We start from the raw sequence: 15,000 nt of genomic DNA on the forward strand, positions 1-15,000 counted from the left end.
TATGCGGAAAAACGTTTTACTCTTGATAAAGACTGTTGAAGAAAATCACAAGCAAAACAACTAAGACCCCGAACTCATAAACTGACGCTAAGATTTAATTAATAATTCAACATTTGTCATTTGACATCTAATTTGTCAACTTCAACGATTCGACATAGTTCGGCCAAAAAAATATAGAGCCACACAATTCCACAAGACTATTTGTTTTTTACTAGCCAATACTATAATAATTTTGAATGAATGTACTATTGGGGACAAAATACTTTGGTCGTCATTTTTCTGTCACTTCAAAACAAATTAATGTAAACCAAGCATTAACGTCAAGTCAATAGTGATGACAATTTCAAATTATTGACTTTTCTCTTGTCAAAAATATGGCACCTTCCACCATTCAAAAATTTAGAATCATCTCCCTTGTTTCTGGGGGATTGTCCATGGGCCAAATTACCTTGTGGAAACCTTTTCAATTTTTCCTCCTAGGAATATCTCCTGCAGTTGTCCATTTTTCGGTATTTAACATTTTGCAATGATGAGTTTGACAGTGACAGCGGTTGACAGTAGTAAAAAATAAGGTTAACCGTCCTAATGCTTGCTTTACAACTTTATGTCAGTCAACAGACTTTGACGACCAAAGTAATTTGTCCCCAATAGTAATCACAGATCAAGAAGTGATTTTATGTCAGTTTTAGCTCAAATAACGCATGGCAATATCGCTTTGGTTTTTCTTTCTTATTTCCATGGATACAACAAAAATGAAATATTTGCAGCCTATTGGGATACATATCTGTTTCAAAATCAAAAATCCACCAACAGTGCATTCTACCTCGAAAATACAACCGACTACGTCGCCGACTTTTGTTTTTGGTGTGTCTGCAAGTGTCAGAAAAAAGTGGGGTTATGAGAGAAAACTGTTGGACAGTCGTTTTGGTCGCAGTTCATCGTGTTTTTTATTCTCATTTTATTATTTCACTCAAAAAGTATGATATGGTAGCTAATAGCTAAAACCTTTTTGTACATAATAATTATTTTTCCTTCAAACGTCCGTAAATTACGACATTATCCTGCTGCATTGATAATGCTAAAGTGTCACTTCATTGTCATGGCATCTAACGAGCTGACGAGCGGCAGATAAAGTTATTATGTCCGCTGAGGGCGTCCGTGAAGTTATTATCTCCGCTGATGAGCGGCAGTAAAGTAAACTAGCTAAATCATTTGAAATTCCTACCTGGTTTCTTAACATGTCTTAAATAATTTGTTATGAAGGTTTGAAGAAAAAATAGTATATGTTATTCGGAGCAAAAATGGTTTTATGTTCTTTGGCTGGTTTGTCTGTCTGCCTCTACCAGCCGCAGCACATAAAACTTCATTTTTGCTCCTCATAACATAATATACTATTATGTTTCGTAAATAAACTCAACAGTTCAATGTCAAATTTTCGCGGGAGGTGGAGCCAAACCAAAAAAATTAAACTTTTTCTAGGGATTTATTTTTTTCTACTAACATAATTCAACAGGTGGTGGATTTTTGATTTTGAAACAGATTATACAGTCGGAACGTTATGGATGTGGATTGGGGACTTGTCGTTAAGTTGGCACTACCAGCAAAAGTAACTAAACGCGCCAATAAGGTTATTGGAATTTATGACAGATCTCACTAATGTACAGTTCAATCATAAGTTTTAAGCGACCTTGAGTTTGACAATCCATATCCAAAACATTTCGAGTATAGAATGTTTTTAAATGTTGCCACATTTAGTGAAACAATAGATCCATATTTTTGACAAAAAAGAAAATTGATTTTTTTAAAATTTCTATCTGATATTTTAATGACTTCATCTGTCACTTAATGTTCATCAACCAATGAAACAAACTTAATTTTAGTGATTTCCATGGTTACAAAAGAATTGCAGCCGATATTGGACTAGATATTACAAATATCAGTGATTACTGTACTAATAATCGAAGTGAATATTTTAACCAAATGAAAATCTTAATCTAATTTTGGGGCACCCAGAAGACTTGTGAACCTTTCAGTTATTGCCTTGTTTTATCGTCTTCACTTAGCGTTCTTAATATGTTTTTTATGTTTGGTCTATTATCCCCTCTAATTTAAAAAAGTTTTACATGTCAACAGACAACAGAAACAGCTCAGTGTAATTAAGTACCTACTTAGTATAGTAAAAAGTTTCATCAGAACAACGATGGTTGAAGATAATACTTACGTGTTAAAAGGACCTCCTTCTTCGAGAGCTGTTACCAACACGTCAGTGGGAAAATTAATTTACGATCAATTCTTAACGCATTGCTGTGAAGATGAAGCAATGGTAAGATATTAACAATTGTGCAAAGAATAACGTGTAGAATGCAAAATGTATCGTATATTTGAAAAAATGTATGATCAAGAGCGGCTGCGATAACAAACCTACGGACAAAGGTTCACATAACTGAACTTTCAATTTGTGAATTACGAGTACCTACATACGAGTATGTATAGTGATATTGTGTATTCCGTGTCTAGGGAACTATGTTTCGGTCAAATGTTGGTAACGGTGACTCAATCATATAGGAACCGTTCTCAAATCAAAATCATTTTTATTATTCAAGTTGAGCCATACGTTTATAAACTTTTGTTTTATTAACATATGGTATAAACAGTGTTAAAATTGTCTGTAACTGATTACACTACCCAACAAAAATCACCCATCATAGCGGGATACCATCTCCGCATAAGAGAAAAAAATACATTTGTTTTGTGCCTGATTGTACTGGTGCTTAATCGTCCTTTCATTTCATTTTGCAATTGAATTATTATTGGTTTTTAAGTTTTTTTACTGTTTTAATAAAAATAGCATTAATGCATATGGGTCACATATTGTTCATAACTCGGAATCTAGACTTGCTAGAATAGATCTGTTGACGTTTATAGAATCAGCAGACCCTAATTACCCCAGATTAGGTGTTTTCACTGCAGTTATAAAAAAAATCAAAAATGTCGGGTAATGTTATTTATTATTAACAATTAAAAATTCGTGACAGTCATTTAACTCTATTTGGACATTACCATTTAATAAGAGTTTTTTTTAAGAGTTTTATTGCAAAAAAAAATCATTTATTTAGCGATAAAGACATGCTACCAATTGAAAAGATGAACCATGTTTGCAAAAGAAGAACAACGTCACAGTCTGTTTGAATACAAGTTTTTTTAACGCTCGTTATATTTAACTTGGATATTTTTAATTTTAATTAAGTAGTTGAATGAGTGGATAATTAACATGATTGTAGAAATATTTTATTGTAATTGTAAATATTTTATTGTAATTATTTGTATGAATAAATTAAGTCTTAAAATCATAAAAAAAAAATAGAAAAACAATACATTGCATTTATCTTGTTAATTTTACGTCACAAAATTAGAACGTCAATTCTAAAAATAATAATTCATTAGCTCTACAACTTTTTGTTATGTAATGTAAGCGAATTTAATTTGTCTTACACCGTGTACAAACTACTACATGATCTCCAGAAAATGAATAAAATTGAAAAGTTGAAAAAGGTAGATTTGAATGGACATTTTGATCTAAATTATTCTAAATAAAGATTAACACAACTCCTTTCGTTCCTTGATTAACAAATAAACAAATAAATGAATACAGTTTTCCTAACTAATTCTCATTGTTTTTTGGCAGCAAAATATTTCCCTGCAAAGTTGTTTTCTGATATGCAAATGTATTATATCTTCTTCTGAGAAATCAGCGTAGAGATATTTGGTTTCCTCAATTTTTTCAGTTGGTACAAAATATATTTGCGAACGTATCAAGAATATAGCTTCTTAAGAAACGTAAAAAGTTTTTTTTTAATATTTAAGCACTAAGTAGGTAATAATTTTAGGTAGATGCACGCACAAAACAGTCATAGCAACTCTACCAAACTGGAATTGACTCACGCTTTAAACTTGTCTAAATCACCAATAATTTTCTGCTCTAAACAAACTTCTTCTAAATTGATGGACTTGAAAAACGAATTGAGTTTCATAAAGAAAATAATCATAATTGACAACAAGGAAAATATCACTGACGCGGAATCCATGGATTATTTTATCGATTCATGTTTGCCTTCGAGTGATCCTCTGTACAGATTTGATGTTGTCGACGTAGATATTGATAATCATCCCGCATTCATTATGTCCTCTTCCGGAACAGCCGGATTACCCAAAGGCGTTATGTTAACCCACAGAAATGTATTAGTTACAATTTCAAACATTTAGTAAGTCAGTCAATGAGTAATGAAAATAACACTGATTGTGAGTGAGTTTATTTTTCAGTGAGATAGGATTAATTCCTAAAGAAAAAGGATCGAGCAAATTTATGATTCTTCCGTTTTTCCATGCTTATGGTTTGTTTACTACCTTAACCGATATTTACCATTTGAGAAGAATTGTTTTTTTCAAAAAATTCGAAGAGAATCTCTTCTTGCGCTCAATTGAAAAATATAGAATAACTATGTTGACACTAGTGCCTCCCATTATGGTTCTGCTAGCAAAGAGTCCCTTGGTCGATAAGTACGATTTGTCAAGTGTTAAATACATAAATTGTGCGGCAGCTTCTTTGAGTAGAGAGACAGAAGAAATCCTAAAAAGAAGGTTAGCTAAATCATTTTAATCCAGACTATTTGCTGTTACCAAAGCATTATTAGATTGAAGGTAAACTTCATTCGACAAGTGTATGGATTGACAGAAGTTAATCTTGTATTGGGAATACCTCTCGGGGCCGAGAAGAGTGGTTCTGTTGGTAAAGTTGTGTCTTATATGTCATGCAAGATTCGAGATCCGAAAAGTGGAAAGTCTTTGGGACCAAACCAAATTGGAGAACTTTGTTTTAAAGGAGCTACGGTTATGAAAAGTTATTACGGAAATCAAGAAGCTACTAGGAAGGCGTTCACTTCCGATGGGTGGTTTTTGACTGGCGATTTGGCATATTACGATGAGGAAGAATTTTTCTTCATAGTTGGCAGACTGAAAGATTTGATTAAGTATAAAGGGTTTCAGGTAATTTCGGCTATTGTTGTTTCAACAAGTTTTGAAAATTATTAACTTGTTAGGTGTCACCCCAGGAGCTGGAAGCAATCTTGTTGAGAAATCCAAAAATCAAGGACGTTGCTGTTGTCGGTCTTCCAGATGAGGAATCAGGAGAATTACCTTTAGCTTTTGTAGTTAAAAATTCTGATGTCGATTTAACTGAAGATGAAATTAAAGATTTTTTGGCAGGTACGGATGGTCCTTTTTCATGTCTTGTTTAAATGTTTTTAATTTTAGATAAAGTTTCTTATCATAAGAAGCTACGTGGAGGTGTCAGATTTATTCAAGAAATTCCTAAGAGTGCCAGTGGTAAAATCCTTAAGGGAAAACTTAGCGAATTACTCAATAAATAAGCAAGTACGAATAAAAATTTTGAATCAAATGTTTGCTAACGTAAACAATTAGTTTTAATTAGACATGGATGTTGACAAAGTGATGACAAACTGGTGAAGGATGTTCCAAGACTGGCGCGTCAGCCATTAACTGCAAATTTTAATATTTATTCAGAAAGAGATTCAGCAACAAAAAATGTTCAGTGTGCTAGTTTTTAAATTAAAACTACCTACTTATATTAAGTTAACCAATCACGTAGGCTTCCTTAAAGGTAAATTTACTAAATGCATTCGTTTCCTAAGAAATGGCTTTACTTAGTTGTTGTTGACAAAAATGTCGTTATAAAATGTTTATAAGATTCTGTCACTTTGACAAAGAAAAACGGAATGTATCCCTCAGAAATTAATATTTCTTATTGGGTTGTAGTCAAAATACGGGGTCATTATAAATAATTGTCTCATCGCAGTACGCGTTGGTGACGTAGTTGAATGCGCCGCAAGCTTTATAACATGAGTGAGACTAGCATCGCCGATAGGTAGCGCTGCTGGCGGTAGTGTAAATTTATCTACTAGTTTGTCCAACGTTGCGAAGCTAGTGGCACATCCCAAATTTGTGTGGGTTTTCAACGCCAACTGCGATGGGACAATCATTTATAATGGCCTTGTACTAAAACCTTTAAATAGCTGATTTGTTGTCATTGGTAAGTACTGTATAGCCAACTTTGTACAATGGACCAAATACATACATGGAAACAGTTTGTCTACATAATTAATTAATCAATCTTCTGTGATTTGCTAACATAAAATCGCTGTAAATTAAAACATGTTATGTAAAATAAAAGAGCAGAACTCGTAGTTAACGGCTGATATGTGAGTTTTGGGACAGCCTACATTTGTCGAATATACCGGTGGAACATCGGTTACGCAAAAGCGAGAAATATTGACTTATAATTAAATGAAATTGCCGAAATTTTTTACACTTGCCTGGATATTGGTAGGGTAGGCGTTTCATAATTTTTTGATAATTTTTCACTTACAAACAAAGCCAAAAAATAAAAAATAAAAAGTAAATTTCAACCAAAAAGTCAAATTCTGATTTTTATACTAATCTACTCAGATTCACTTCCTATAATTATTTACGAGATCAGCGGAAAAAATAGCAATTAGAGTTTGAATTAAACGCGATTTTACATTTTAACTTTGAAAATAATTTTTATTTATGACCTGCTACTTGTACTGTCGTAAATTTAGGTGCAAATGGAAACTATCAATTTTATGGCAAAGCTGTAAATAAGAGGCTTCAAAACGATCAGCCATTAATGAATGATCCTTATGTTGGCAAATTATACCATTTTGCCTTAAATTATGCGTCTGCTTTGCGTTTAAATAAAAAAGCAAATTATTTAGCCAACCAAGTCAAAATTTGTAATTGTGACACCAGGGTTTGATGCGCTAGTAGAGGTATTTTCATATTTGGTGGCGGAAACAAAAGACTGAAAAATGTCACAAAATTGTATTGTCAGTGTCAAATTTCTCATAAACGCCGTAAAAAGGAATGTCTAGGTGAATTTAAATTTTCACTAAATAGATTGAAAAAATAAATTCTAAGGAAACCAATTTTTGTCAGTGCTTCAAAAGGAAAAGTTATTCTCATATAATCAAATGTAATATAAATTATTTCTCTAGTTCAACGACGAATAACTTTCTTATTGCCAGTTTGCTGCATTTCTATCGAAATCACGAACGTCTTTGAGAAATTTGACACTGACAATACAATTTTGTGACATTTCTGTCTTTTGTTTCCGCCATCAAATATGAAAATATCTCTAGGTACATACAGATTAATTTAGTGTAAAAACTTTATTGGTGAATTAACAGTCAATATCAAAAAACTAACAAAACTGTTACGGCCTTTTTATTTATTAACAAAAAAATAATTAAAAAATTCTCAAATATACTTTATCAATAATATAATTACATAGTTAGGTATATAAAATATCGCCAATTTTAATTAATTAGAAGTCGCGATTTCATGCCTGCCGTGAGTGATGGCCCACCCGGTATGTTTGTAATTGTAAGGGTATAATAATACAGTTAGTATTGTCCTAGAACATGTTCAAGGGATGTGCATAGTTTAAATTTAGTTTATTTTAAGTTAAGAGAGGTGGTAAATATTTGATTTGTAAACTTAACCAGTAACAAATGATTTATTATTCGTGTATAGATCATACATTTATAATATTGACATTTAATAAATTTAATATTCTTATAATAAGTTGTATTTTTCTTCAAACGTCAGTAAAATATGACATTATACTGCTGCATTGATAATGGTAAGTATCACTTCATTGCCATGGCATCTGATGAGCGGCAGATAAAGCAAACTAGCTAAGGGCCGGTTTCACCAACGTGAGCTAAATTTAACTACAGATTAAAATATACGAAAACATTGTTATAACAATAGGTAACTAAAGTAACGAAGCATTTTAACCTACAGTTAACTGTAACTGGCGTTGGTGAAACCGGCCCTAAATCATTTGAAAGTCCTAACCCAAATACATTTTATAAATTGACAAATTCATTTCTGAATCTGAAATATTGAAAGCTGAAGTGAATAAATGAAGTTTAATCAAGAAACGTGTCCATAATTGCAAAACATACTTACAAAGTTTATCCAGATTAAAACTGGTTGACAGACGATTAATCTTAAAAAGAAATTTTGGGTTTTGTTCACAGCGTTGTTTATTATACAGGGTTATTATAAATTATTGTAGTCCAAGTAGGCGTAAAAATTGAATATAAAATTTATGGTTACCGCTCCATATAAAAAACATGATGTGAAGAAGTGAGGACACATAGTTCACACACAGGAGTTAAATTTGGTGCAAAACAACTCAATATTTTTGGATTCAATCGCTAATTTAAAAAAAATAATAAAATCCTCGTCAGCGCACTTTTCATCTAAAAAATGACAGTGACAGCGACAAAAATTGACAGTTCACACGAAAACGGCAAAAATTTCATATCATGGGCGGGCGTTCATAAATTCGAGGCTAAGAATTTCGTTAATCCCTACTGAAGAAAATGTACCTGATAGGGATGTCATAAATTTGACGCTACTAATCCGGGTCTCCGGTAACGGTAACGCTTACCATGAATTCAACACTTTCGTCTCGCTCCCCATTGCTACCTATCATGGAACCTATAATGCATTCATTTTTGTAATGACGAACTATAGTATTGCCGTTATAACATTTTATCTGCCCCGCCCACATAGATTGACCAATGAGAATCAAAGTCAGATTCAATCTGTATAATTTTTCATCACATTTGCCACATAAAAAAGTTAAGGTTAGAATTTTGCTGTCAAGTCCACAATTATTGTTTTAGGTTTTAAAAAATAAAATGTCATTAAGACAATTCGAAGGCCTCGAGGCCTTGAAATACGAGCGTAGCGGGCAATTAGAAAAGCCCAATTTACACAGAACCTCGTTGTATAAATAACTATTTCCATGCATAAAGATTTTGATAACTTTTGAAATTTTTATTTTTTATGGCATGTTTGTAAAAGACTTGTACAAAGTGTATATAAAAGAACATATATCAAGAGTCCTGTGGAATTGTGCGGCTCTATATTTTTTTTGGCCGAACTACGTCGAGTCGTTGAAGCTGATAAATTAGATGTCAAATGACAAATGTCAAGTTATTAATAATTAAATCTTAGCGTCAGTTTGTGAATTTGGCGTCTTAGTTGTTTTACTTGTGATTTTCTTCAACAGTCTTTATCAAGAGTAAAACGTTTTTCCGCATAAGTGTGAACTGTGAATACTAAAAACAAGTTAGAAAGTAGCGAAGGTAAGACATTTATTTTCGTACGTTTACAGTAAGTAATAAGCAATATTTTTAGTAAACCGCAATGGTTTTATCGCTAGAGCAAAACACCTTCATTGTGATGTCGTATTATCGAAATGGTACCCTGCAGAATGGAGAGTGGGTTTATTCTATAGACGGTTGCAAGGAACAATTTTTCGCAAAATTTCCAAATGACAACATCGTGGAAGCAAATTAATTCCACACATTAGATCCTACAGGTTGGAGTATGGACTGCTGCCTCACGAAGGCGTTTAATTGATTTTATTGTAAAAATCAAAGAACCTGTCATTAATAAAGTTACATAACCTCTGTTTTTCTATTTGGTACCACAATATGCTACAAAGCGGCAAAAATGAAATATATTCGAATTCCACAGGACTCTTGATATATGTTCTTTTATAGACACTCTCTATATAGGGTGTTAGGTAAATGATCTGCCCAAATGTAAACAGTTCATTATCAGGGAAAATTGGGTAGATTTTTCCTCTGTCATTTTTAATTTGGATTATTTCCTTCATGTGTCTAGCAACCAATTGCGTGACAAATATTGACCAATCAAAACGAGAAAACAAAAAATAACCCGATAAAATTTCTCTAAAATGCACACTGTGTAATAATCAGATAAAAAATGTCGGTACCTGATTTTTTTTTTAATAAATTATTTTGAATAAAAAGGATTGGAAATACTCGTAATGCGTTTGTTTACATTCTATTCAGGAAATAATCAGCCGTATACCCCTCGTGCAAAATTTTAATATCGGCAAATTTTTTGCTAATGAACTCAAACATCCATAAATTATTCGGTCAGAAGACCAATTATTATTGTAAATCAAATTCAGAAGAGTGTTCCTAAAAAGTTTCTTTCACTTGGTTCTTGCCCTTCCTGGTTTAACAACGACATTATTCTACTTATTAAACAAAAACATAAAAACATAAATCGTGGTTAAATTTTAACAAGTCTGGTACAAATCGGATTATGAAGCACACCCGGAGCTGACTTTCATGAAGCAACAGAACTTGTGCGACCAAGTAGCTTTCCTTCTTCCTTTGAAGGATTGAAGAAACCCAGCAACCGGTAGCACCTCCTTCACTGGCTTCTAATGTGAGGGAGTGTCTGCCTCCTGTGCGAGTTGAAGGACAGGCCTTGCACTGATTTTTCGTCCTTGCTCTTCGCACAGCTGGAGACTGCCAAGGACCGAAGCCTCAGGGTTGCCGTGTGAGAAGAGTCTGTCGGCCGAACACCTGGCCACTCTCGATGGTATTTTCGCGGAACTCCTTCCCCACATGCATACTTTGTGGAAAAACTTTCTGCCAAAACCGTGGTCCACGCCCCAAATCAGCAGCACAACTGGCAAAGGGTGCACGGCAGCTGGCCAACAAGATGTCTGCTGAGCGAAGTAATATCTCGCAGATTCAGTGTGCGATGGAGGCGAGTGATGAGTGGGTAGTCCCGTTTGCGATTTGACTTATTGTTTGTGTTTTGATGCCTCTAAAGTAGTTTTTGATCAGAGGTTAGACACATATCTGCGAATTTACAGTTCAGTGATGCCGAAAAACTGTTTCCCTTCGGGGCACTCGTACAACATTGGAAGAGCTGTGCCAAATTCGGAATGTTTTCGGTTTTTCTAATATTGAAGATAAAAGTTACACTAACCAGGAGGATATTATAGATTTTACAGACGACTTGATGAAAGTGCAACAGAACAGATCAGTAAAATCAAGTTTGACGCAGAGGGTTACAAGAAAGTTATTTATTAGGGAGCTAATTCATTATGTCTTGGAGATAGGCGTTTTGTAATTTTTCAAAAAATATTTGTTGACATCAATGTTTTTTGCTAAGTATTTTATTTAAACGGATTTATAGAGCATTACCTACTATTATAAAAAATTAATCAACAGTAATTTTTTATGTTGTATTTGTTTTTTTGTGCAACCGTAAGCGAAACGAACACTTCACGTATCTAAAGCGAGCCGCGAAATCCAATTTTTACGTAGGTAAACTCTGGAGGAGTACCTACACGAAACTGACACATCACTCACTCTTCCGACATTTTTACGATTAGATGTATTTATTGATAGTGGAGTAAATTTTGCTTGTTCGTTTTATAGTAATCACAAATTTTCGGTTGTATAAAAAATGTTGTATACACCTTCTTTTAACATCCTCGAGATTGTTCTGCTCGGCCGCAAGCGGTCTCGGCAACAATTTTTTCTCGGTACGTTAAAGAATGATTTCGTGGCCTTGATATACCTACAAATAACTATATGCTGAAAATGCAATATTTTAATTGTGTCAAAAAACATAAATTAATAGTTTTACATTTTTATTAAGTAAAACTAAATTAACAATTGTAAATAATCATAATTTTGAAAAACTAATTATTTTTCAATAATTATATTCTCTGACCTTTACTCTTTAAAACGCCAACAATGCACCTTATAACACCTTCGAATAAATCAATCTAATTGAAGGAGCATTAATTCAACAACATTACAACTTAGCCAAAAGTGTGGTAGCCTAGAATAAAAACCAAAATGGTATATCTAAAAAATATCGGACAAAATTGTGCAATTTTTATCAAGTTATTTTACGTCAAAACCAAGAAGGGAAATCTACACTTGTCGACAACCAAAATGTTTTCTGAACGCAATAAGCTAATTTAGGTTAATAAATGCCTGCTAATTAATAATATGATATACTCGTAAGAAAATATATTGGGTGATATTCTTAAAAATGAGTATCTGCTTATAAGTATTTGCTTATAAGCAGATACTCAGTATTTAGTAGTACTGGCTGCGTAATAATCCTTGAAAGTAAACAAACAAACAATTATGTAAATTTGGGTCTGGTTCTAACAAAATTCAAATTTCAAAATTTCTGATTTTGGTAGAGCGGAAAAAAGAAATTCTACAAATATGGAAAAGCTATACGTGGTTGGTTAAAAAAGAAATTATAAATGAAGTAAAATGGATTGGCCGTTTGACCAAGAAGGGAGTGAGAGAGTGGGGGGTTTGAGGATAATGGAAGAAAACAGAACCATCATAGATTACTTGAACTTCGAAGTAGCCTACCATCACCATCAGTACCTCCAGTAGTTTATTGTGTCTTTATAAATTTTAAGGTAATTTGTTTTTTAATTTTTTAAATATTATTTCTGTCCAAAAAGTATTATAATTATGTACCTACTCGTAGTTGTGAACATCAAGTGCTCCATTTGTTTATTAATCAAATTTTCAAATTATTGACCAGCAAGTCGAAACTTAAGTAAAAATCCACACAAAAATAATTCATTATGTTTATTATTCAGTTTTATTTGGACCAACCCCAACCAAACAAGTTTTTCTTGCTAAATAAAATGTAAGTGAAGTGTTTTCCACGGTTTCATTTAAATATGATTTAAATTCATTTTAATACAGGGTGTTAGGAATGGTCTCCCAAGAATTTCAGGGTGAGTTTATCAGGGAAAATGTGGTCGAAAACCTTTATACCGTTTTTGGATACATTAAACCGTTTTCTGAAAATAAAATTGTTCCCTGCTGTTTTGGGACTGCTGCTGAAATATTGATTTGTGCACGAATTTTTTTTTTATATGTTTCGACTTAAAAATGATGGCTGAGTACAATTCGAAATTTACTACTGTCAAAGTTTACATTTTAATTTGATCTATTTTTTGTCCGTCGACTGCGAAGACTAACAATCGTTTACAATGCCCGAATATTCTATCGACGAGTATGCAGATTAGCTATTTATGCACCAAGGGCGTTACAACGATGATTATGCCCGGAGAACGATGAATCCAGCTCGAGGGCTTTAGCCCGAGAGATGGATATCGTTCGATGGGCGTAATCTTTCGGTGACGCCGTGGTGCATACAAGATTTTATTTTTCACTATACTATATTTACCGTAACCTTGAAGTAAGTCCTTTTTTATTGCTGCAATAAACTGAAATTATTTCTGCAGCTTTTTTTGTGATACCACATCTCGATCAACCTCTAAAGGGATTTGAAATCGAGCACTAACCTAATACTACTAATAAGGTTCGTTAATTTCTGTGTAACTTTATTTATTTGTATTTGTATTGAAAAAAATCATAATAAATGTTCAAAATGTCCTCCGTTTGCCCTAATACAAGCATTAGCATACCTTCGGACAGCAGAAGTAGCCCTTCAGCTATGTTCCCCATACACAAAAAACATTTATTTTTCACTTTAGTATAATTGCATGATAACTCCTAGGATACGAAATACGTAAACATCTCCATAACAACCGGGGAGGGGAATAATACAGGGCGTAATAGGAATAAGCGGGCGTAATGAATTCATAACGCCCTCATCAATTCATAATTGCAAAGATGCCAGTTTTTTTCTTTTTTTTTTTTTGGAACACGTAGTGAAAAATAAAATCTTGTATGCACTACGGCGTCACCGAATGATTACGCCCATCGAACGATATCCATCTCTCGGGCTAAAGCCCTCGAGTTGGATTCATCGTTCTCCGGGCGTAATCATCGTTGTAACGCCCTTGGTGCATAAATAGCTAGTTTAATTATTACAATAATAAATTGGTGCAAAAGCTCCCAAACAGTGGGGCACCATTTTAAATTTTTATCTTTGAGAAAACCATTCATGTTGGGAAAAAATGGTATTAAGGCTATTGTGGAGTGCCCATAATTTTCAGTTTTCGTGAATAGGCAACCGTTGCCTTAAAGACACCAAAGTGTTCGCGGTTGCAACCTGAAAAACAAGAATTTGCACCCCACTGGGTGTGTTAATCCTCAGAACAAAACCTCTATTGTATGCGGATTTAAGAAGGGGTACGGGCGGCTTCATTTACCTGACAGCCAGATACGAAATGTATATTTTCTAGTTACCAACAGTTTCAACCATTTTCTTCAGTTGCATTTTTTTAATAAGTAGATACTTGTTTGTGAAGTCAAAACTAATTATAGCTTTTTCCTTACACTAACCATGAGATACCAAAAATATCACCATAATAAGAAAGGATCCGAAAAAAAAACTAAAAAACTTTTGTATAATTTTATTTCAAATAAAATAAGTAAACTAAATTTAAAAAATAACAGTTTCCACAATAATCCACAGAAATAATTATAATGTCAAAATGTGAGGCGTTTAATCTTTAATGATTTACTAATTTATCATCATAAATCTTCGATTTTGATATCTCTGAGAGGTAATTCCCTTTCTACACGAGAATCTAAATATTCAGGCAAAAATGCTGAATAATAAAATTTTTGTTTGGAGTTTTTCAATCATTTTTGATTGCCAGAAATCGGAATCTCTAAGGATTAGCTCACAATGGTAATCTTTCCTTGTGTAAACAAAAAAATAACAATATTTTCTATCAGTTATTTCCAGCTGTCCTTGAATCTGATACATATAACTATCGTTGGGCTTTAATCTAATTTTATTCTCTGTGTCAATATAACAAAATTTAATTATTTTAGATTTAACTGCCTCTTCAGCTGTTAAATCTCTTGCCGAGAAAGGACATTTAATTTCGATAATCGAGTCCTCATCGATTAACCCATCGGGAGAGGCACCAAGAAATGAATATTCTTCATGAACAAAAAGCCCACAAGAAACAACACTCATAGAAAATTCCTCTTCAAATATTTCTCTGGCATGCATTTCATTACATTGGCCATATTGCAGTGATTTGCTGGAAATGGATGAGTTTGAATAGAGCAATTGTTGGATAGT

The 15,000-nt window shown here is 33.2% G+C and overlaps 1 protein-coding gene across 1 annotated transcript; it reads left to right on the forward strand.

Annotated features, from left to right (window-relative positions):
- The first annotated feature begins 3,900 nt into the window (after window positions 1-3,900).
- Window positions 3,901-7,029, forward strand: LOC138124749 (luciferin 4-monooxygenase-like). The gene is made up of 5 exons (XM_069039906.1): window positions 3,901-4,262; window positions 4,321-4,638; window positions 4,692-5,043; window positions 5,097-5,262; window positions 5,311-7,029. Exons 1-5 carry the CDS (start codon window positions 4,003-4,005, stop codon window positions 5,424-5,426), a joined length of 1,212 nt encoding a protein of 403 aa, XP_068896007.1. The 5' UTR covers window positions 3,901-4,002; the 3' UTR covers window positions 5,427-7,029.
- The last annotated feature ends 7,971 nt before the right edge of the window (window positions 7,030-15,000 follow it).

This window comes from Tenebrio molitor, chromosome 2, assembly GCF_963966145.1.
Source record: "Tenebrio molitor chromosome 2, icTenMoli1.1, whole genome shotgun sequence".
Lineage (NCBI taxonomy): Eukaryota > Metazoa > Arthropoda > Insecta > Coleoptera > Tenebrionidae > Tenebrio > Tenebrio molitor.

Coding starts and splice junctions, on each gene's coding strand:
- LOC138124749 (XM_069039906.1), top strand. CDS start 4,003: ATGGACTTGAAAAACGAATTGAGTTTCATAAAGAAAATAATCATAATT. Junction 4,263..4,320: donor GTTACAATTTCAAACATTTA/GTAAGTCAGTCA, acceptor TTTATTTTTCAG/TGAGATAGGATTAATTCCTA. Junction 5,044..5,096: donor TTAAGTATAAAGGGTTTCAG/GTAATTTCGGCT, acceptor TTAACTTGTTAG/GTGTCACCCCAGGAGCTGGA.